General features: G+C 40.7%; 2 protein-coding genes across 2 annotated transcripts in view; one reads left to right on the forward strand and one right to left on the reverse strand.

Annotated features, from left to right (window-relative positions):
* Positions 1-9,478, forward strand: part of LOC309505668 (uncharacterized protein) — a 96,106-nt gene extending 86,628 nt beyond the window's left edge. Inside the window, exon 2 of the mRNA XM_082179138.1 lies at positions 9,415-9,478. The gene's annotated coding sequence lies outside the window, so the exon portion shown is untranslated. The remainder of the gene's footprint in view (positions 1-9,414) is intronic.
* Positions 9,479-12,105: 2,627 nt separating this feature from the next.
* kcnj20 (potassium inwardly rectifying channel subfamily J member 20) lies at positions 12,106-21,601 on the reverse strand. The gene is given in 7 exon segments (XM_082179137.1): positions 12,106-12,229; positions 12,231-12,312; positions 12,315-12,539; positions 12,542-12,643; positions 12,646-12,662; positions 12,664-13,178; positions 21,360-21,601. Coding segments are annotated over 6 exon segments (984 nt in total). The 5' UTR covers positions 13,113-13,178; positions 21,360-21,601; the 3' UTR covers positions 12,106-12,120.
* Between the last annotated feature and the right edge of the window lie 45 nt (positions 21,602-21,646).

Here is a 21,646-nt window from a genome sequence, read left to right on the forward strand (position 1 = left end):
TTTTCTTCAAACTTTATGTGTATAATGTAGACACACAGCAGATGTAGACCTGTGGAAGGATTATTGATATCTTAGATACTGTTTCCGTGGCAATGCATCAAACTTTAATATTCTTTTCGGATGCTTTTGAGACTCTTAGCATGCTTCAAATTGGATGAAACTCGACAGACACATCACACTTATTAGCCAGTAAACATGTGAAAAGTTTCAGAAACGGGTGTGGTGGAATGGCTCAGTAGCGCCACCCTGCAAAGGCAAAAGACCTTAACTCGCTAGAGTGTGAAACTGAGAAAAATGACTTTAAAGTTTATGTTTTGTCCAGACAAAAGTATTATAGGTAGGACTCCCAAAATTTGACAACTAGTTGCTATAATGAAGAAATGTTTGTATGCAAAAAATCTTGAGCTCAAACTTGACTGTTACTGTACTCTGCCTTTGTATCATATGCCAAAAATAAGGAGTCGTGCAAAGGCAAAAGGCAGTAACTGACATATAATCAATATTTGCTTGCTGTCCCCCATACTTACATCCATTATAATAACACCTAACCAAGGTCTAGTCATCATGGTATGTGTTTTAAATTATATAGAAGACCTTTGGTTGTTCCTATTTAGTGCTATAATGATCAGGATAGTGCGGCAACACTAACAAAGTTAAACAGTATGACAGATACAGATAAACAGATAAGTAAAACGTAAACAGATAAGTTACTTTGCAGTACAGTACAGTATGAATAAATGCAAGAAATATTTTCACAATAAAGATAATTTAATTATAATTGAATACAAATGTTTGTTTTTTTTATAAATTACAGAGGAGCAGTAATTTATCAATTTGCAACAAGAATATTTCATATTCATTAGGCGTGTTTAGGCCTTTATTTTGAAATAGCAATAAACATGAAAAATAATGAAAGATTGGTAGAAAGCTCAGTTTGTTTTTATACCAAGAGTTAAAAAAAATAACACCAATTAAATTATCTAAAAAAAAAAAGTCAGATTTAAAAAAATATATAAATAAACAAAAATATTATGGATTCTCGATTCGTGATGCGGCTGCCAGCTATAACGCACATATATGCTCTTTTTATGCGTTTATTAAGTCAAGTCAAGTCAAGTCAAGTTTATTTGTATAGCGCTTTTCACAATACAGATTGTATCAAAGCAGCTTCACAGTATTAAATTTAAATAATACAACAAAGTTTGTTTCAAGAGGAATTTATTGATTGATAAAATTAAATTAAATATCCCCAAAATATCCCCATTATACAACTTATTAGAGGTTGAATTAAAATGACGGTGACAGTTAAAGGGTTAAGGGCCACCAAACTGCTCAAGATGCACAGTAAACGAACTCGACTTGGATTACTGCTTTTTAATTCTGAGATAATATAGACAGAGTCAACCGAAAAAAAGTTGGAATTACTTTTACCATTTAGGTTAGCCTACTTTGTACGGACGTTAGCGATAACTAGCTTAGTGCTATATGGATTTGTGTAAGATCTGACATGAACACCTGCAAGAAGGAAATATGGCTCAAACACGTATGGATTGTTGTGGATACAGCAGATGACGTGCATTGCTATGGATTATGCATCTTCCATGGATTATATCGGATTGCATGGAAAGGTAGGATGCCTGTGTATTTAATAATTGGTTTTCGGCGTCTGATGTGAGGCGAGTGTCAACGTTAGCGCTAACTTACGTGACACAGATTAAATTTAGCTAGCTCCGGGCTGTCACTGACATTGATAGATCTGAACCATCGCCCTGAACGAAAATAACAACATTTATGACAACCTATTAGCTTGCATACCATCTAAGTATGGCTTGTTCACCTTGCTTTGTTTCTGATTGCATACTTGGAGCAGTTTGTCTGGCCAAAGATATATTGTGTGCATGTTACGTGGTTTGGTGACGATTAAAGAGAGGCAAACTTTGACAGTATGACAAAGCCAGAGTACAGTAACATCACAGCGGCACCGTAACATCTCTCTTGATGCCAGGCTAAACAAAGTCAGAACACCGTAACTCAACTTCAGCGTGCTGGAACAAAGGCAAAGAGCCGTAACAACTGTTACGGCGTTCTGCTGTGGTTTCTCGTATGGTTTTGGAAGTTACGGTTGTCATGGCCCTTTATTTTCTCGTTAAAACAATCAAATTGACTCACGATATTTATTCACATGATAAAGGAGGTCTCAAATACCACAAAAATGACACTAACTCATTTTTGACCAAACATGATGTTACGGCGTTTTGCCTTTGTAGGGCAGTATTGTTCTCATCAAGCCGGACAACTTTCTAATTTACAGTCATTAGCTCCGACCAACAGGAAGTCAGATATTTTGGTTTGAATGTGGATTTTTCTGGAGAATTTTCTCTCTCTCTCTCTCTCTGTCTCTGTGTGTGTGAGGGGTGGGGGGGATTTTTCCCCCTTGAACGGGGTCTGAAAACTTGGTCCATAGATCAAACACGCTTGCATTAATTAAGGCGAGACACTACAGGTGAATAGGGTAAAATTTTAAAATAATAGATATCACCATGAAACTTCCTCAGTTCATTACTTACACAAGTTCATACAAAAAATGTTTTACAAGTTTTTGAAATTTTTATGTTTAATTATGCAAATTAGGTATTATCTCATTAAATATGTGCAATTTTACATATTTTTTCAGTAGATATATCTGAAAATATGATAAAGCCAGACGCAAAATTATTTTTACATTTTGATTACACACAAGATGACAAAAGATGTTCAGAGGGATTTCAGGATATATGCTTTCATTACCTAGGAAATCAAAATTTACTGTCCATAGCCTTAAAATATCGATTTTTCGAGTTTTTTTAAAATTAAAATGTCACATAAATCAGGCCAGGAATGATTTATTAACAAATCCCTCTGAACAGATCTTCAGAATACTGCTAAGTGTATAACTGGAAAGTTTGGTGTACATAGGTGCTACATAGGCTGAGATGTTTCTACTGGAGAATGACAAAAAAACGCAAAAAAATTATTTTGAGAAAACGGCAGTTAAAGATTTAAATAGCTCTAAATGAGATTTCGTCATTAGCTTTAAATCCCCCTTTGGACATTCACGATTGGTTACTGATAGAAAGGAAATGCCCATATTTGGTTTACATAGCGTTGTGCATGAGACTCAGAGCTTTACAACGATCCCGGACATGACAGACTTCAGTGAACAGACGGAGCTCGGCATGTCGCGATGGAATACTAACTTCCTGGTAAATTCGGGAGAAACTTACTGCCGCAAGTAAACAAAATGTAATAAAATAAACATTGTAATGTATATTTTCAGCGTTTTCTTTATAGCAGCTTGAAATAATACATATTGAAGGAGTAAACTCGGCCAAAATCTCAAAACTGACCACTGCATGAAAAATCGATGTTTTTGCCTGCCGTGTCTCGCCTTAATATGAAACTCAGTACACGTATAGATCTCATCGGGCCAAACAACTTTCCCTTGGTCAAGTTTTACGCCAGCCCAACAGGAAGTCGGCTATTATGGGTTGTTTGGTCGTTTGCTCTGGAATTTGAAATAATCCTCCTAGGCAATTCTTTCAATTGCCACCAAACTCGGTCAGCATGAAGTAAAGACATTGAGGATGCTAAATTGCGGACGGATTTTTGATATCTCGAACGGTTTGGCCGTGGCGAGGAAACGAATTTATGGCGAGAAAAGATCAAAACGAAGTGTTATAACTTCTGCATACATTAACTGATCTTGATGAAACTTCAGCAGTGTGTTCGTGGTAAGAGGCCGATCACTTGTATGTAACTATTGTTAGTCAAAGTTATAGTGCCACCAACTGGCAGCAGGAAGTGTGTCACTTTCTAAATGCTTTTGACAAAAGTGGGGGGGTTAATTTTATGTACAGTCACAAAAATCAGTACACATATTGGTCTCATCGAGCCGGACAATTTTCTAATTTACAGTCATTAGCTCCGAGCAACAGGAAGTCAGATATTTTGGTTTGAATGTGGATTTTTTTGCAAAATCAGCCTCTGAATTTTCCTCTTAAAGGTTGTATCAGTGATTTCAGGCCCCAATTTTTTCTTTCCTAACGATCCGCTAGCTGCCCGCCCCATAAGCATGCCGTCAAAAAAACACGTCTCTGTAGGCAGCCTAGGCTCTGAGATCTGCACACAAAAACAATTGGTTCCCTTTCGAAAGGGAACTCGCACTGCGTCGAATGACGCTTTGGGGAACGCCTCAGGCGTGACAGGTGTCTGAAATCACTATCAAATCACGGCAATCATAATGACCGGCGACAGCCCGTGAATCATTAACGTGAATGATTAACGTGCGACCTGCAAATATAAAAGGGCGCCTTGCAAACATGACAAACATCTTTTCGTCTTCAGGGACTGTCTGTTTGATTATCGCTGGAAAAAAGTCGGCAAAGAAAAGAGTATGAAACGCACGGAGAAGGCTGAAAGCTTCAGGAAGTGTGCGGATCCGTGCCCAAGGTATTTGACGCCGGGTGATACACACGAACTGTGCGTTCTCTGTCTGGGCAAAGAGCACGCACAGGCGGCTCTTGAGGGAGCCGTCTGTGCAAACTGTGAGCGTTTTGCTTTGAAAACGCTCCGCTCTCGTCTAGCCCTCTTCTCGAGTGAGGAGGGCTTACCATCTGTACCTCGTGGCTCAGGTCCCGCTCGCGCTGAGGCAGAGCGGCGACTCGCGTCATGGGGTTCCCAGAGGGATCTCGCCGATCGCCTTGAGAGGGGTGTTAACCTCTCAGATGATTCGGCGGATGACGAGGGTGAGTTGCAGGTGGATGACGAAGAGGATTTTTCTCCGACTATTCCTGCAACAAGTGCTCTTCAGGACGGGCAGGTGATGGATGATGAGGAGGTCATTCAGGTGGACCCTGAACCCTCTCAGCCACCCTGCCCCGTGTATGCTGAGCTGCTGGATGTAATGGAACGCGCCACTGACAGGTTGCAACTGCCATGGCGGCACGTTAGGGGAGAAGTTGCTCGTAGCATGCTGGACGATCGATTTCTCCCCGGCCATAGACCACCAGCTCAGGCGAGCCTTCCATTTCTTCCCCATCTCCATACAGAGATCGAGAGGGCATGGAAGAACCCATACTCTGCTCGGATCCACCGACATCAGCGGGCTAGTTTCGCTGATGTTGAGGGGATCGGCGAGTATGGGTATGTGTCGATGCCGCCCATTGACGAGACGTTTGCGTCAGCATGTGTCGATGCTGCCCATTGACGAGACGTTTGCTCACACTATGCCGGTGTTGCAGGCGTACCAGGCCGACCTGCTGGGGGATCTCGACCAGGGGGCAGGGCTGTCCCCTGAGGCGGTGGCTGAGCTGCGCCGCACCACAGATCTTGCTCTCCGGGCCACTAAACATACTGCCGCTTCGATCGGTCGTTCGATGGCGGCAATGGTGGCCACAGAGAGGCATCTGTGGTTGAACCTGGCTGGCATCGGGGAGAAAGAGAAGGCCTTTCTCCTTGATGCACCGGTTTCGCCCTCTGAACTTTTTGGCACCTCCGTGGAGGCGGTGGTCGGAAAGTTCAGGGAGGCGAAGGCGCGCTCAGCGGCATTTAGGACCTGTATACCGCTGAGATCCGGGTCCGAGCCCAGACAGGCGGGACAGACCTGAGGGCCGTAGACAGGGCCAGAGGGCTAGTGTCGCCTCTCGTGCACCCCCTCCATGTAGGAGCAGGTCACAGAGGAGGCGTAACTCCCGCAGGAAAAAGAAGGATCTGAGGGAGGTGATCCAATACAAACGATCACAGCGTTGGTGATGGATCATCTCCTGGAGGGCGGTACAATCCCAGCCTCTCCTCTTTTTCCCGACTCCCCAGGCGTTTCTTACACCAGGCCTGGGGCTGGGCCTGTGATGAGAACAAAGTTCTGATGGCCCGCCTCGGCTTGGTTGGTGAGAGCGCCTCTTTCAGGCATGTAAGGTGATGGACCCCAGGTTCATAAAGAACTCTCTGGCGAGTCTTCACTCCGCACGCCACAGGTGAACTGGTTGGTTTTTAAAAAAATTTCTGTGTGTATACTAACACTGATTTGTATTTCTCTACAGACCTTGTTCCCTGTATAGATCTAGGGGGTCATTCCTAGAGGAGCAATGAGGTAAGGTATTGGACTTCAGGGCCCTGAAGCCTCCCCCCAGCTTGTGGCTAGAACGATTTAGGGAGAAGCTCAAAAAAGATTTGGCTCCCGTGTTGAGTATGTGATGGCCTTCCTGTCATAACATTTGATATGCGTGGTGGGCCACCACTCATTTCTATTTAGCCTCAGGGCTTTTAGCCACCCAGGGGTAGAGTAGTTGGTCTTCCTAAAAAAAAAAAAAAAAGAGCTTTTTTGCTTTAGGCTTAGACTGACACTGGCGCTTCAGATAGATCTTATGTCCTACCTATCGGTTTGTGACATTGGTATCCTGAGTACTTCGCTCCCCTGAGCTCTAAGGTTTCAGTAGGTTGAGTGTTTCACAGCCTCTCAATCTAGTAGGCTGTGGCTCCTCCGAGCCCTCAGGTAGATCTATGCTTGTAGGTCGGCCCTCACCCGGGCTGCCTCTGTAGCTGGCCTAGGCTATGCTAGGGGTATTGGAGGCGTTCTGCTAAGTATAGCTGCCGCACTCATCAGGTGTTAGGCTTCCTCCCCTTTATTTCAGCCTCCTCCCTTAAATGGGAGTTGTTGGCCAAGGCCCGCCCCTTTCACTGCATTCAGGGGTGATAGAGTAATGCAAGGTGGTAGTTGAGGTATGATCCTTCAGGCAGGGTTAGGCTGTCTTTCGCTCTGCGATGTGATAGTTTGCCAGACCCTGCCGAACAGAGCTACTTATTATTAGGCCTCTAGAGCTGGCTTCACTCAGCCTGTTGAGCTGAACCGCTCGAACGATGGGTGAAAGTTGGTTGGCTTGCAAGCAAGCCCCCGCTCCCCTAGGCTGGGCACAGGACAAATCCCTGTCACCCTTTGGAGCCACTTGCAGGCCCGCTCCCTGTCTAACATTTCAGGGGCATATGGTGTTACTCCCCTGCTAACTCAGGGTAGTTTTGAGTAGTCCATTCTCAGCTCTGTATTATCTACCTCACACCACGATGGCTCCGGTTGAGCAGGGAGTTCTAACTGCATTTCATTCCGGTCTTTTGAACTCCGCTCCCTTGAAGCCAGAGCATTGCCATGAGCTGACGCCCATGCATATAGTAGGTAGGCCCTTAAAGTGGGGCCTCCACTAGGCAGAGTGGCGTATGTTGTACTCCCCTGCTATAAGGGTATTGCTTTTTGCTGAGTACACTGCCTTTGGCAATGTGATTAGGTACCAGGATGCTGTAAGCGCTGTAGTAACAGCTTTCTGCCACGAAGGCTGCATGGTTAGGTAGTAGGCCCCAGCAGGCCTCCTTGACCGGGTAGCCCCCAAAAAGGGCTCCTAGGCCAGCTCACCTTTGTTGGTTGGCCCTGGTAGTTCTGGCGGAAGGCTCGCTGCCGAGTAGTAGGCCTTAACAGGCCTCCTCGGAGGTGGGTCCCAACATTGTGGAACATACATTAAGGGAAAAAACGATAGATACGTTTTTTAATTCGGTATGCTTCCAGCAGTGTTCGTTAAAGTAGCAGAACAGACTCGCTATCAGCTAGTAGGCCCGGCCTTTCTTCACTGAGAAAATAGAAAGCATCAGAACCACAATTGTAAACGTTCAATCTTCAATCGCGCCTTATAATTCAGCTTCAATTATCACCCCGCAAGAACAATTACAGTGCTTTACAACTATAGAACAAAAAGAGTTAAATAAACTTATCACTTCATCTAAAACAACAACATGTTTATTAGATCCTATACCAACTAAACTACTGAAAGAAGTGTTACCTGTAGTGGAAGAGCCTCTCCTCAATATTATTAACTCGTCTTTATCTTTAGGTCATGTTCCAAGAACATTTAAACTGGCAGTTATAAAACCTCTCATTAAGAAACCACAATTAGATCATAATAATCTAGCAAATTATAGACCCATTTCAAATCTTCCATTTATGTCTAAAATATTAGAAAAAGTGGTGTCTGCTCAACTGGGCTCTTTCTTGCAACAAAATGATATCTATGAAAAGTTTCAGTCTGGATTCAGACCGCATCATAGCACTGAAACTGCGCTCGTTAAAATCACAAATGATTTACTTTTAGCTTCTGACCAAGGCTGTATCTCAATACTAGTTTTACTTGATCTTAGTGCTGCGTTCGATACTATAGATCATACATTACTCTTAGATCGACTACAAAATTATACTGGTGTTCAAGGACAAGCACTAAGCTGGTTCAAATCATACCTATCTGACCGCTACCATTTTGTCTATTTAAATGGAGAAAAATCGATCATAACTCCAGTAAACTATGGAGTGCCGCAGGGATCTGTATTAGGCCCTCTGTTATTTTCCATATATATGATGCCACTTGGAAATATTATAAGGAAACATGGAATTAGTTTCCATTGTTATGCTGATGACACTCAAATATATATTTCATCACGGCCGGATGAAAACGCTAAATTTTCCAAATTGACAGAGTGTGTTAAAGATATAAAAGATTGGATGACGCGTAATTTTCTTTTATTAAATCCAGACAAGACAGAGGTAATACTTATCGGTTCAAAAAACCGCCCACAAAACCTCGCACAATACAACTTTAACATCATAGGATGTCCTGTTACTTTATCCTCTACAGTAAAAGACCTGGGTGTTATACTCGATTGCAACCTGTCTTTTGAAAATCATATTTCATATGTTACCTTTTTCCACCTTAGAAACATTGCTAAGCTACGTAATATGCTATCAGTTTCTGATGCAGAAAAGTTAGTTCATGCATTCATGACCTCGAGACTGGATTACTATAATGCTTTATTAGCTGGTTGTCCTGCATCCTCAATAAACAAGCTACAGTTAGTCCAAAATGCCGCCGCTAGAGTTCTTACGAGATCAAGAAAATATGATCATATAACACCGATTTTATCATCACTGCATTGGTTACCTATAAAGTTCCGTATTAATTACAAGGTATTGCTACTGACTTATAAAGCCCTAAACGGCTTAGCTCCAGTCTATTTAACGGATCTTCTATCGCCCTATAATCCATCGCGCTCTTTAAGATCACTAAATTCAAGGCTTTTGGTCATACCTAGGATATCCAGAACCACCAAAGGAGGGAGAGCATTTTCACATTTGGCTCCAAAACTCTGGAATAGTCTTCCTGATACTGTTCGTTGCTCAGACTCGCTCTCCCAGTTTAAAACTAGATTAAAGTCGCATCTCTTCAGCCAGGCATTCATATAATCCTACAGATCAAACTACAATCCGTCCTCTAGCTCATAAATGCCAGAGGAGAACTGGCCCCCGACTGAGCCTGGGTTCTCCCAAGGTTTTTTTTTCTCCGTTAGGTCACCTGATGGAGTTTTAGGACACCATTAGGTCACTTGATGGAGTTTTTCGGTTCCTTGCCACTGTTGCCTTTGGCTTGCTCAGTTGGGGATATTTTGGGGATATTTTGGGGATATTTAATCTAATTTTATCAATCAATAAATTCCTCTTGAAACAAACTTTGTTGTATTATTTTAATTTAATACTGTGAAGCTGCTTTGATACAATCTGTATTGTGAAAAGCGCTATACAAATAAACTTGACTTGACTTGACTTGACCAGGCCTCCCTGTTAGGCGAGTCCCCAGCAGTAGTCACCATGTAGCCCAGTCTGGCAGGTCTTAGCAGGCCGCCCTGGGACTGTAAGCACCCGGATTTAGGGCTCTTAGTATCCAGCTGTTAGACTGTTTTCAGGTAGTAGGCTGTAGTCCCTGAAGGAGGTCTCCCTGAGGGTTAATTCCCACATACTGTGGTTACTAGGTGGCAGGCCCCACAGGCCTCCCTGGAATTGAATTCCCGTTTTTGAACTATGAGCTTTTAGGCCTCACTAGGCCTCCCTGAAGTTGAGCTCCCTCATGTCTTGGCTGTCAGATAGTAGAACGAGCTCCCGCACACTGTGAGTTTCCAGGTATGGTGTTATAAGGTTGCAGGCCTCACCAGGCCTCCCTGAAGGTGTGCTTCCACATATTGTGACTATCAGGTAGTAGGCCTTACCAGGCCTCCCTGAAAGTGAGCTCCCTCATGTCATGGTTGTCAGGTAGTAGGCCTCACTAGGCCTCCCTGAAGTTGAGTTCCAACTTACTTTAAGTTTCCACTTAAGGTGGTTATCTGGTAACAGGTAGTAGGCCTCTCTGTAGGTGAACTCCCACATATGTGGTTATCAGATAGTAGGCTTCACCAGGCCTCTCTGAAGGTGAGCTCCCACATACTGTGGCTGTCAGGTAGTAGGCCGCTCCAGGTCTCCCTGAGAGTAGTTTCACAGTGGTGCTGGGTTTTGTAAGCTAGTGGCCGCTTACTATCAGTTTAGCAGTCCTTATCAGGCAGCTACCGTAGGTGAGCTTGTGCCCTGGCTCGACCCAAGTTTTTGTTCTCTGCTACGGGTTCCCTCCTGGAACCTCTTTATCCTGCTACAGCCTGGTTGCCTATCAGGTAGATGTTATGCTCCCCTCTCTGAGGGTCATTATGAGTATGTGGTCTCCTGAGTCTGGTCAGTCGGTCGTAGGCCTCTCATGAGGCCTCCCAGATAGATCAGGCCTCCTCAGTGTTTTGAAACACAAACACTGGGTCGATCCAGGGATCGAGTAGAGAAACTCCCCTCGCTGGCAAGGGTTGTTAAGCACTATGCTGAGTCATACTCTCCAGGATATCCCGTCTCTGAGATCCGGGCCGAGTGGTTCACTGCCTGCTTCGCAGTTCCTCGGGTTGGATGCCTTCCTAAAGGCGAGTGTCCAGAGGCTCTGTCTTCAGACAGACAGGAAGTGGCCAGACTGTAGTGTCTTATGTTGTGGCACCAGGTCAGGCCTGCCTGGTGGCATTTCAGGTGGCACGTTCCCCTGAATAGTGACTGGCTGAGGTTCCCTTGGGTTCCCTAGCCACATTCCCTAGAAAGACCTTTCACTAAACTATGTTTATGGAGGTTTTCTGTGGTATCATATAGCTTGGGCTATGACCGTAGGGAGTGCTGTCACTGACAGCCCAGTGTGACCTGAGGGTGAGTGGTTCTAGCGTTTCATTTGAATTTGCTAGTTCTGACAGTTGTCACTGCCGCCTGGCAGGCACTCCCCTTAGCATGGTGGCGTTGGTATATCGTTCCCCAAAGCGTCATTCGACGCAGTGCGAGTTCCCTTTCGAAAGGGAACGTCTCAGGTTACGATTGTAACCTATGTTCCCTGAGAACAGGGAACGAGACACTGCGTCTCCTTGCCATGCCTCGGGGCCTGCCTACCAAACAGTCCCTTCAGACGATAAGGTGTTTGTCATGTTTGCAAGGCGCCCTTTTAAATTTGCAGGTCGCACGTTAATCGTTCACGTTAATGATTCACGGGCTGTCGCCGTTCATTATGATTGCCGTGATTTGATAGTGATTTCAGACACCTGTCACGCCTGAGGCGTTCCCCAAAGCGTCATTCGACGCAGTGTCTCGTTCCCTGTTCTCAGGGAACATAGGTTACAGTCGTAACCTGAGACGTTTCACCAACCACTCAAAACCAAAACAAATAGTGTTCCAACCAATCACCGACGACAGGGGGAGGGTGTTGTGAGGTTGGGCCCGCTTGGGCCCGCAATCGCTGCTCGCAGCTATATTTATTTATATATATATATATATATATTTTTTTTAATAGTAATTCTCATTTTCATTGCTGTGATCAGTGTTGTTGACTAAAACTACTGATATATAGTAGAAACAAAATATCAGTGTTAGATGACAAACAAAACAAAAAAACACTAATCGTATATAGCCTACTACTTTACTAACCTACTATAAATATATTCATGACAAGTTTCGGTTAGATTCACAAATGTGAGAATTGGCAAATGTTTAATTTTTGTAACATTTAATTTGTTGTTCCCATTACATATACAATATACTTTAATACTTTGCTTCTCCCACTTCTCAACAGATTGCAGATTTAGTAAAAAATCAACAAATAAAAATAATAAAATGTCCCAAATATACAAAAAAGAAAAAGAAAAAAAAAAGCTTAATATTTGCGAAATTATGCGAAATTATTGCTCCACCAGGAACAGATGGTCAGAGCCGCTCTCATAGCCAAGGTCGATCTCAGACTGCTCCAGCGGAAGAAATTCCCCCTCAGACATCTGCCGAGACTTAGCATACATGTACTTTGGCATCCACCATGTGGCTCTCCTGCAGGTCGCCTAGACGGAACATAAGGCAGAGACGGTCATCACGGTTGAAGTCCGGCTGAAAAGAAGAATTTCGGCGCGTTTCTTGGGACACGAAATTCTGCCGAACATGCAGCCCACCATGAGGGCGTCGATCATGGATCCCACAATGCACTGCGCCATGACCAAAAGCACATCTCCGTAGCAGCTCGGCGAGACCGTGCGCGCACCATAACCAATAGTCCTCTGTGTCTCCACCGAGAAGAGCAGCGCTGACACAAACCATCCACGTTGGGCTAGCAAACATCAGTGTCTGCAGGAACTTCAAGATCTCCACGCAGGAATGCATTTAGCAAATAAAGCCCTGCGAATATAAACCAGGTGACTGCATAGCACATCATTAAACAAAGATAAACCATCTACGGAAGGTCCACATATGAAGTGAAGATGTCAGCCAGAAAGCATTCTCTCTCAGCCACGTATGCAAAGTCTACACAACATTTCCCATCTTTAGAGACGGAGCGGCACTGCTTGCGAAACTCCGGGGGGCAAGTAGGAGTCCGCGCGCTCTCATTCACGATTAGATTGTTGCGTGCTTTAGAACTGCACTCCACGTCCCGTACAGGGGTGCTGCACAGAGGGCTAGTGCATTGGCTTGCCATGTTGGGAACACTAAGAGCATGGCGACAACATGGACGAACATTCGCCTCATGTAAGAAGCAACACCTCATCATCGCCAGCTCAGCCTCAGTGGGGGCACAGATAGAGGGTCTCTGGTCTCGGACGTACCCACGCTGTGGGCTGTATGGCAAATCTGTGGTACTCTTGTGGCGGAGCATGGACACGCATGGTTTAGAGGCCTGGCTCGGCATGATGTTCGGCAAAGGAAGGGAATTGCCACCTGTTGAATAGGGTTGACTATCGCTCTGAGGGAGACTCTGGAAAAGAACATGGAGATGATGACATAAATATTTTTTGATTTTAAGCATTTCTTAGCAAATCCGTGTAAAGAAAATGTCACTGTAGCGACTTTTGTCATTGCACTGGAGTTTTGGATGATTTAGTCAAGCCTCAGAAATCATAAATTCTTTTAATATTATACAAGTTTGAATGATGCAAAGCACGAAGAGGCTTCAACCACGACATGTTCATTGACGTTAAATGCTATTTATTCTCTTGGATCTTGTGGCCGATTGCTAAATGGAACAGTAAATATGTAGATGTGAGAGTTAAGGGCCATTTACACCAAGAATGATAACTATCATCGTTTTTTAATAAGCGTGCAGTGATGTCGTCCACTGCTTTAAATGCTCAAGCTCTTTAAATTTGGGTGGATTCCTGATTGCTGTCAATGTTTTTATCATTCGGGTCATTCCTGGTATGCGGTGCCTTTCCTGTCCCAATGATTTATTTACTCATATTTTCTCTAAAATGAGTCACATATTTATAATAAATGGCTTAAATTGTAGATTTAAATATTCTTTACCATTTAAACAGAGATAATAGACATTAAAAATACTATTTTGTATTTTACACAATTTTAATTGATGTATGCATTCAATTTTATCATGTCCTCAGTGCACAGTAATCAACTTCTGCAAGAAATATAAACCATGAAATGACAAAAACCTCAAAATATTTTTTAATTATGTTATTGACTAGGCTAAACTGCCTCTAATCATACATATAAATCATTTGAAAATATAGGTCTTTTTCTTTAAATAGTATGTACTTTTCTGCCTTCCAAATCCGACTGCAATTTCATTGAGACCATTTTCAAGAAGTGACATCATTTCTTTTTCCCGCTGGAATTCAACTGTACAAACTGAGATAAGCTTCAACTCTCACTCCTAACTTTTTTTATAGTTTTTGAAATGTTATCCTGCTTGTCCCACCCTTAAAGTTCCACCCTGTTAGGCTATGTTATTGAGAATGTTTGTCCTATCAAAAAAAATGTAAAAACAAATCTGACATAGTTATAAAAGTTCTGTTCATCTGTAGAAGGTTAGCTAGCTAAATGTTGATCACTCAAAGAGCTATGACTAACTTAGCTCAGAATTTTCCACCCTGTTAGATTCCACCCTGTTAGGTCTATAAACCTAACAGGGTGGAATGTGAAACTAACAGGGTGGAAATTCTAATAGAATTTTGTATACGTTTCTTAATCTAGTTAATTCAAATGAATTATAGTATCTTTATTTTTAATCAAATATAAATACATAAACATTTAATTTATTATGTCTGTCTTCTCTAATTTGTAAATATTTCTCTAGCCATCTGAAGAGAGAATTGTTTTGCCACCATGATTGATTGTGATAAGGAACCACATAGCTATTTTTTGTGTCCCTCCCCCAAAGGAAATTTGAATTTTTTTTTATTTTATTGTTTTGAAACAGTATTATATAGGTGCAGTTCCACACATTACTGATGGCAAACCATGCAGGACAATGACAAAAAGCTCATCCACTGAACCTTTTAACACTGGTGTTCCACCCTGTTATATTCCGTTCCACCCTGTTATGCTCCTTTCCACCCTGTTAGACAAGTCATTTTAAATAATAATTTGACAGCAACGTTAAATGTTTGGTATACTTTTGTCTTATTTTGTGAGGTGAGGAGCACGAACAGCATAGGCTATATATGTTTTTGAGCCAATTTAAAAAAAAATATTTATACTATTTGCAAAAATGGGCACAAAAAGTACCTGTTTTTAATAATCAAGACATATACTATTCATCAAAAATTGTTTTGCTTGTTTCAAGAAGAAAAAAAAAATCTAAGATGGTATAAGGGACATATACTACCCAAGAAAAGTTCATTATTGTTTAACATTTACATTATTAACATGTTGTGATAACTATGTATATGTCCCTAACAGGGTGGAATATTTTCATGGACAGTGTCTGAACAATCTACCCATAATAATTATTTTTTGAGTCCCTGAGCTTGACCAATATGTATTCCTTATAGTTAAACATGTCACTATTTTGGTAGAATGCTAAAAACATGAAAATCATGTACTTTTTTTCCCAACACTTATGAAGCCAAAATGTCACCGCATACCAGGAATGACCCATTCATCATCTGGAAAGTGATTCCAACAATATCGTTCCACTGCGTTTTTATCGTTACAGATGTGGTGTGAACGTTGCTATTCTCATGTAATTAGAAATATTATTAAAATATTATATAGTTTTAGTCCTTGCTGTGGACTGGTCTTCACAGTCATTGTCATTCATTAAGGTCTTAAACTGTAGTGTGTACTTTATCGCACACAATTATTACTTGTAATTATTACTTGTAATTTAAAGTTAAGACTTGTAATATAGCAAATAAGCAATATGGACCACTTTAATGCTGCTGATTTTGGTATATAGAATTTTTTTCTATTCTTTTATTTTATTTTTTATTTATTGCTCCACAAAAGACTGAAAAAAAGAAAGAAAAGTTTCTTTAATGTCTTTTGAATGAGAATTCAATGTTCCAAACCTATATGACCTTCTTTCTATACAGTGCTCACAGAAGCAAATATTTCAAAAACAAAATTGGTACCCATTCACTGTCATTGTGTGATTTTTTTATTTATTTTTTTTGTACCGAGAAATATCTTAAGTCTTTCCTTCCACAGAAGAAAGTCATGCATGATTTGAAACAACATGGAGAGTAAGTAAATGATGACTGAATTTTCATTTTGATGTAATCTTTCTCTTTAAGAATGAGTCAATGATGACAATAGCTTAAAGTGAAAACCTGACTCACAACCTCTCCCGTCAGTCTACACAATGTTGGACGGTGAAATGATATGAAGATTTAATGACAGCAACAAACATTTAGCAGGCACCGCAAGCACGTATCAAGAGCACAGACAAAGAGAACTGATCTAACTGCCAGATCATAAAAGCAGCGAACCACACTGATCAGTCGACCGGTCTCTCGAACGAGAAAACCGTCCTCACAGGTGTTGCCAGATTAGAAATGTCGAAGTATCGTAGGCTACCAAAACCTCAAAATTATCGTTTTTTAAGAAAAATGATCGTACACGAAACAAACACATAAAATATAGCTATTTTCCCACAATTTAATTTTCCAATAAATAATTAAATAATTTTACAGCCAATTTAAACAAACTTACGCTCACACTAACTGGAGGAAGTCTGCATGGCTGTTTAGCTTTTTTTTGCCAAAGTGCAAAAGATATGCCGACAGTCCACATTTTGAACTAGACCATAATTAAACTATGATACAGAGAGAAAAAAGTGCACAATTAACACTAGAAAGATTCAAATTCGATCTCTAAGTCACTGTCATCATTGGATGCCACATCCACTTGTGCTGTGTTGGCAGATGTTGTTGGTTGGGGAATCCTTTTACGGTACAGATTGGATGCCGTCATGGAACTAATCTAAACTGAACTGTCTTCTTCGGCAAAACTGTGTGTGTAGACGTGCGGTCGACACCGTGTGGTGTGTGTATACGTGTGCTTGCGTGCAGGCAGGCGAGCCTGTGAAATGATTCGGGGTCAGAGAGAAGCGGTAGGATGTGTGTTTGGACGAATGACTGAAAACTCTGAAATTATCGTACATTATGGGATTTTTTTCATTATTGATCGTACATCGTAGCCTACAGAGGTCAAAATTATCGTACAAATACGATAATTATCGTACATAAAGTAAAGAGATAGTTCACCCAAAACCAAACAGTTGCTGGTCCCCATTGACTTCCATACATAGTAGGAAAAATATATATATATGGAAGTCACAGGGGTAGCCTACATCAACTGTTTGGTTACTCACATTCTTACAAATAACGTTTATTTTCAACAGAAGAAAGAAACTTATTCAGGATTAAAACAACTTAAGACAGTAAATTATGACTTTTTGGGGGAGAACTATCCCTTTAATGTTAATAAAACAACAAAACACACAGAGGAAATCATTCACTGCTCTTGACTGAGAACTTTAAGTCTGTTGTGTTTTATTTTCATATTTGTTCATTTAATTACTTTCTTCAATTCTACTGTTAAATACACCTATAGCTGAAAAAATAAAGCACTGTTTATTTCATTTGTATATTAAGTTGTGTACAGGGCTCCAGACTAACTTTTTGCCTTGGTTGCACTGGTGCGCCTAACTTTTTTATTTAGGTGCACCAGCACAAAATTTGTAGCCTGGTAATACCAAACTCTGCTACTTCGCTTTGCTTCGTAGACAGAGTCTGGAATGGCATAATAGAGAAGTGTTTTCTCTCTCGCGGGGGGGGCGCTTGTCTGAAGTTTAAAATCATTGGTTACCCGTAAGCCAATCACATAATGTTTGGTTATGGCGTGTGTTATGCGCATGCTCAGCCGCATCTAACTTCCACTGTAAACACACATATGATGCGAAAACAAAAACCATCGAGCGAAATACCGGAGTGAACATGGCTGTGAACGACTTCTGCAGATTATGTGAAGTAAATCTATGCATCCACGGTACAATCAGCGTCTACGTCACGGCTCTCAGCCCGCCCTCTGTTCGTTGATTGGCCGGCTGTTTTCAGGCCGGAGGAAAACGGAAAGCTATGACGCTGTCTCAGACTGAGTACAGAAGCGAAATGAAATTGAGCGGAAGTACGAAGTCTGACGTAGTCAGGCTACAAAATTTGGGTGCATCGAAAATTTTTCTCGGCTCGCGTCACCTTTAACGCCACAATTTCAAGGTCACCTTTTTATCACGCTCTATATACATTCATATTATGTAAATGATTTTAAACAAGAATAAGGTGTAGGTAAAAAAAATAAAAAAAAAATAAAAAAATTTAAAGTGCTTCACTGAGCTGCCAAACTAACTATTTTGAGTCTCTAGCTCAGGCGCGGTATAGGCTCTACCTCCGTCTCTGAGTCGGATGCCATCTCCGACGAAAGACCAGGGCTTGGCATCTTACCAGGGACTGGGGAGAATGGTGGCTGAAGTAGCTTCATGTCTGGGCTGTTGTCGGAGCATTGACCGGGGAGTAAAGGGTTTTAACGGTATTCCTACTCTTACCGATACTGCTTATCGATCCGGTACTTTAACTGTATTCTTATCGGTTCTTTTTGTTTTTATATATATATACATACACACACACACACACACACACACACACACACACACACACACACACACACACACACACACACATATATATATATATATATATATATATATATATATATATATATATATATATATTAGTCTAAAAAGAAATCTAATAAAGTAATCAAATGTAAAATAACACTGCATAATTTTTCATAAATAGATTAATGCTTAATAAAGCTGAAGTTATTCTTTCAAGAGCTTTGTAGTGATTTTTCTCTTGTTGTTTGATTCGCAGTAATGGCGCAATCGTCCGCATGTTTACTAGACTGCGGCCCCTTTAAGACCGAGTGCAGATCTGCTACTGATCTGATGCACCATATTCTCCCAACTATTTCCATAACTACGTCCATTTAAGACATAAACTGTTTTTAGTGAATCTCCAAGCCGGTCATTTTGACATACTTTTGTGTACATTTGATCGTTTAGACACGCACATTAAACCCAAAGTAGGCTATAATTTGCTTGTCTCGGTTTCGGTTTCGGAGCGCGTGCCGCCTTGCGAACAACATCTCTTGCGCAGATTTTGTGCTTTTAATAGCTCTTTTAATTATTTAACGCGTCTCGCAAGTTAGCAACAGTAGCTAGACTGCATTTTACAACAATCACCGATCGTGCTGATTCTGTCGTTAGGTTTGAGTTTTAGGGAGAAATGACAGTGTAATGCTGCGAAGGGAAGAAGTTGCGCTAGATAGAATGCGGCTATAGTTTTTAATGGTTTTACCTCAATATATTATTTTTTATAATCTTTGGAAGCCGAAATCTAAAATAAAATCAGACTAATATCACAGACCTTAAGTGTAACCAGGCTACGTTTGAATGTTTAATTCTGTCCTCCGTCATCACTCATTAAGCGTGAGAGAAGAGTGTGAGTTCCCATGAGTGTGTGAGTTCCGTCAAAGGAGAACAAACACTTAGTTCGTGGAGAGGCAGCGGATGCGAGGACGTTAGGTGCACCGGTGCGACCTAGGAAAAATTTTAGTCGCACCCTTACAAAATTTGGTCGCATGTGCGACCAAATTGGTCTCACTCTAGAGCCTGGTGTATGTGTAATATGTATCTCTGTTCTTAATTTTTAATAACAAAGAAAATAGTGACAAAGATTTTTATTTTCGCCACTTTGGCCTAAATGTCTGCCATTCTTTTTTATTTTATATTTTGTTACCTATATTTTGTTACCTATAAGGCTTTGCTTTTAAAATAGGGACATTAGTTTGGCTGTAATGCTCAGTCACATGCAAAATAGTAAAACCAACATGAAAAAAGAATCGTGATAAAATCGTGATTTTCCAAAAAAAAAAAAAAAAAAAAAAATTGTGATATGATATTATTGCCATATCGCCCAGGTGTAAAAAGTGCCTAGATGTGCTTAGATGCTAAAAATGTGTTATTATTGATCATTATATCACACTACAATTAAACATAATGAAACATTCATTTGAATTGAAATAGTTTTATTAGCTTAGCTAATATAATTTATTAGCTTTTTCTAGAGATTGCAGTCATGCATGACATGGTGAAAAATGACTTGAAATAATACTGAAAATAGGATAAGATGACTGTTAAAGGTGTGCCCCCTCAAAGCACAAGTGGCCCCCCCAGTTACTGTGGTCTAGAACCGCCACTGCTTCTGTCCCCACTTTGAATATGGCACTACTTTATGCTAAGGAGGTGAAGCTGAATCCAAAACGTTGCCAAAGAGAAGAGATTGTCAAAAATGTATCTATAGTATGAACTAATGTTAATGTATGTATAAAATCACTGTTTAATTAAATGCTAGAGAAGTAGGCCTATTTCCATTTTACAAAATTATAATAGTTTTTAAATAATTGTTTGTCAAACGATTTGTAAAGGGAAAAAAATATGCACGGGATGTAAAGCAACTAAGGATGGAACATCCTTACAGGAAACAGACAGTCTAAGCTTCTTCCTCTGCTGGCTCAGCGGGAAATAGACATCAATATGCTTACATGAGTTTCCAATAAACTTTACTCTTTTGACACAGGCATGCCAAAGGGTTTAACTTGTGATTGCTTGCGTATTTCAGTTTGGGGTTTTTTAACTGCTAAATGCAACCATGGCTAAATTTTTTTACATGATGACATTGCTAAAAGGTAAAAACCTACATCAGCAAATTAAATTCTGGTGGCACAAAAGCACCTCTGAAGTGGAATTTACATGGACTGTTTATTGTTGCTCAGAGGTGCAGCATAAATACTTTCCCACAGAAATTACGACTGTAGGCTATACTTTGAGGATTAGGTGGGTCAGCGCAAGCATAATTAAGTCTAGTTTTATTCAGTATAGTTCACCCAAAAATGAAAATTGTATGAGTTTCTTTGTTCTATTGGACACAAAAGAACATATTTTGAAGAATGTCGGTAACCAAAGAGTTTCTGTTCCCTAGGACATCCATAGGTTTTTCATTCTATGGAAGTATATGGGGAACAGAAACTCTTACCCATATTCTATAAAATATATTTTGTAATAAAAGAACAAAGAAACTCATACAGGTTTAGAAAAATCTGAGGGAAATGAGGATATCATTATTTAATTTTTTTGGGTGATATATCCCTTTAAGTCTTGGTTTCTGAAAAATGTATCAAAATTAAGAGAATTTATGCTTTAAAAAATCTGCCAATGGGGTCAGAAAAATAATCTTGTTCTCCCCTTAGATTAAGTTTATTTCTCGGATCCCACTGCCAGATTGTTTAAGCACAAATTTTGATATATATTTTTCTTTATTTTCTCAGAAAACAAATGTATCTTGATTTAAGAATATTTAGATATTTTGTATTGGAAAGAAAAACAAAAACATGAGTAAGAAATATTTTTTGGCATAAAAAAATAAGCAGGAAAATAATTGTTTGAACAAACCTTTCAATAGAGCAAAGTACTTTGAAAAATAAAATAAAACCAAGACTATTGAATTACTAGCAATTTTGACCCAGGCTAAATTAAAATAGGGCACCCCACGAACACAATGAAGAAAGAAGTTTGTCTTACCCAAGTAGTGCAGCACTGGACATTGGGCAGCTGGTCACACAAGCAAGAACTGAGGACATCCTCGTTCTGGATGTCTCGACTGTGGATATATCATAGTTGATGAAAAGATGAAAAGAAAATCAAAAACAGTTGATGTTAATATTTTAAGAGAAAAAAATATTTCATAAACCAAAAACTTTAAAATCATAGCAGACAGCTGATATCACAGATTCGTTAGACCTTGATTGACTGAGAGTAGCCTAACTATGTCTGAATTGGTTATGCATAGGCCTAATAGTTTAAGACAG

This window comes from Leuciscus leuciscus (assembly GCF_965113295.1).
Source record: "Leuciscus leuciscus genome assembly, chromosome: 9".
NCBI lineage: Eukaryota > Metazoa > Chordata > Actinopteri > Cypriniformes > Leuciscidae > Leuciscus > Leuciscus leuciscus.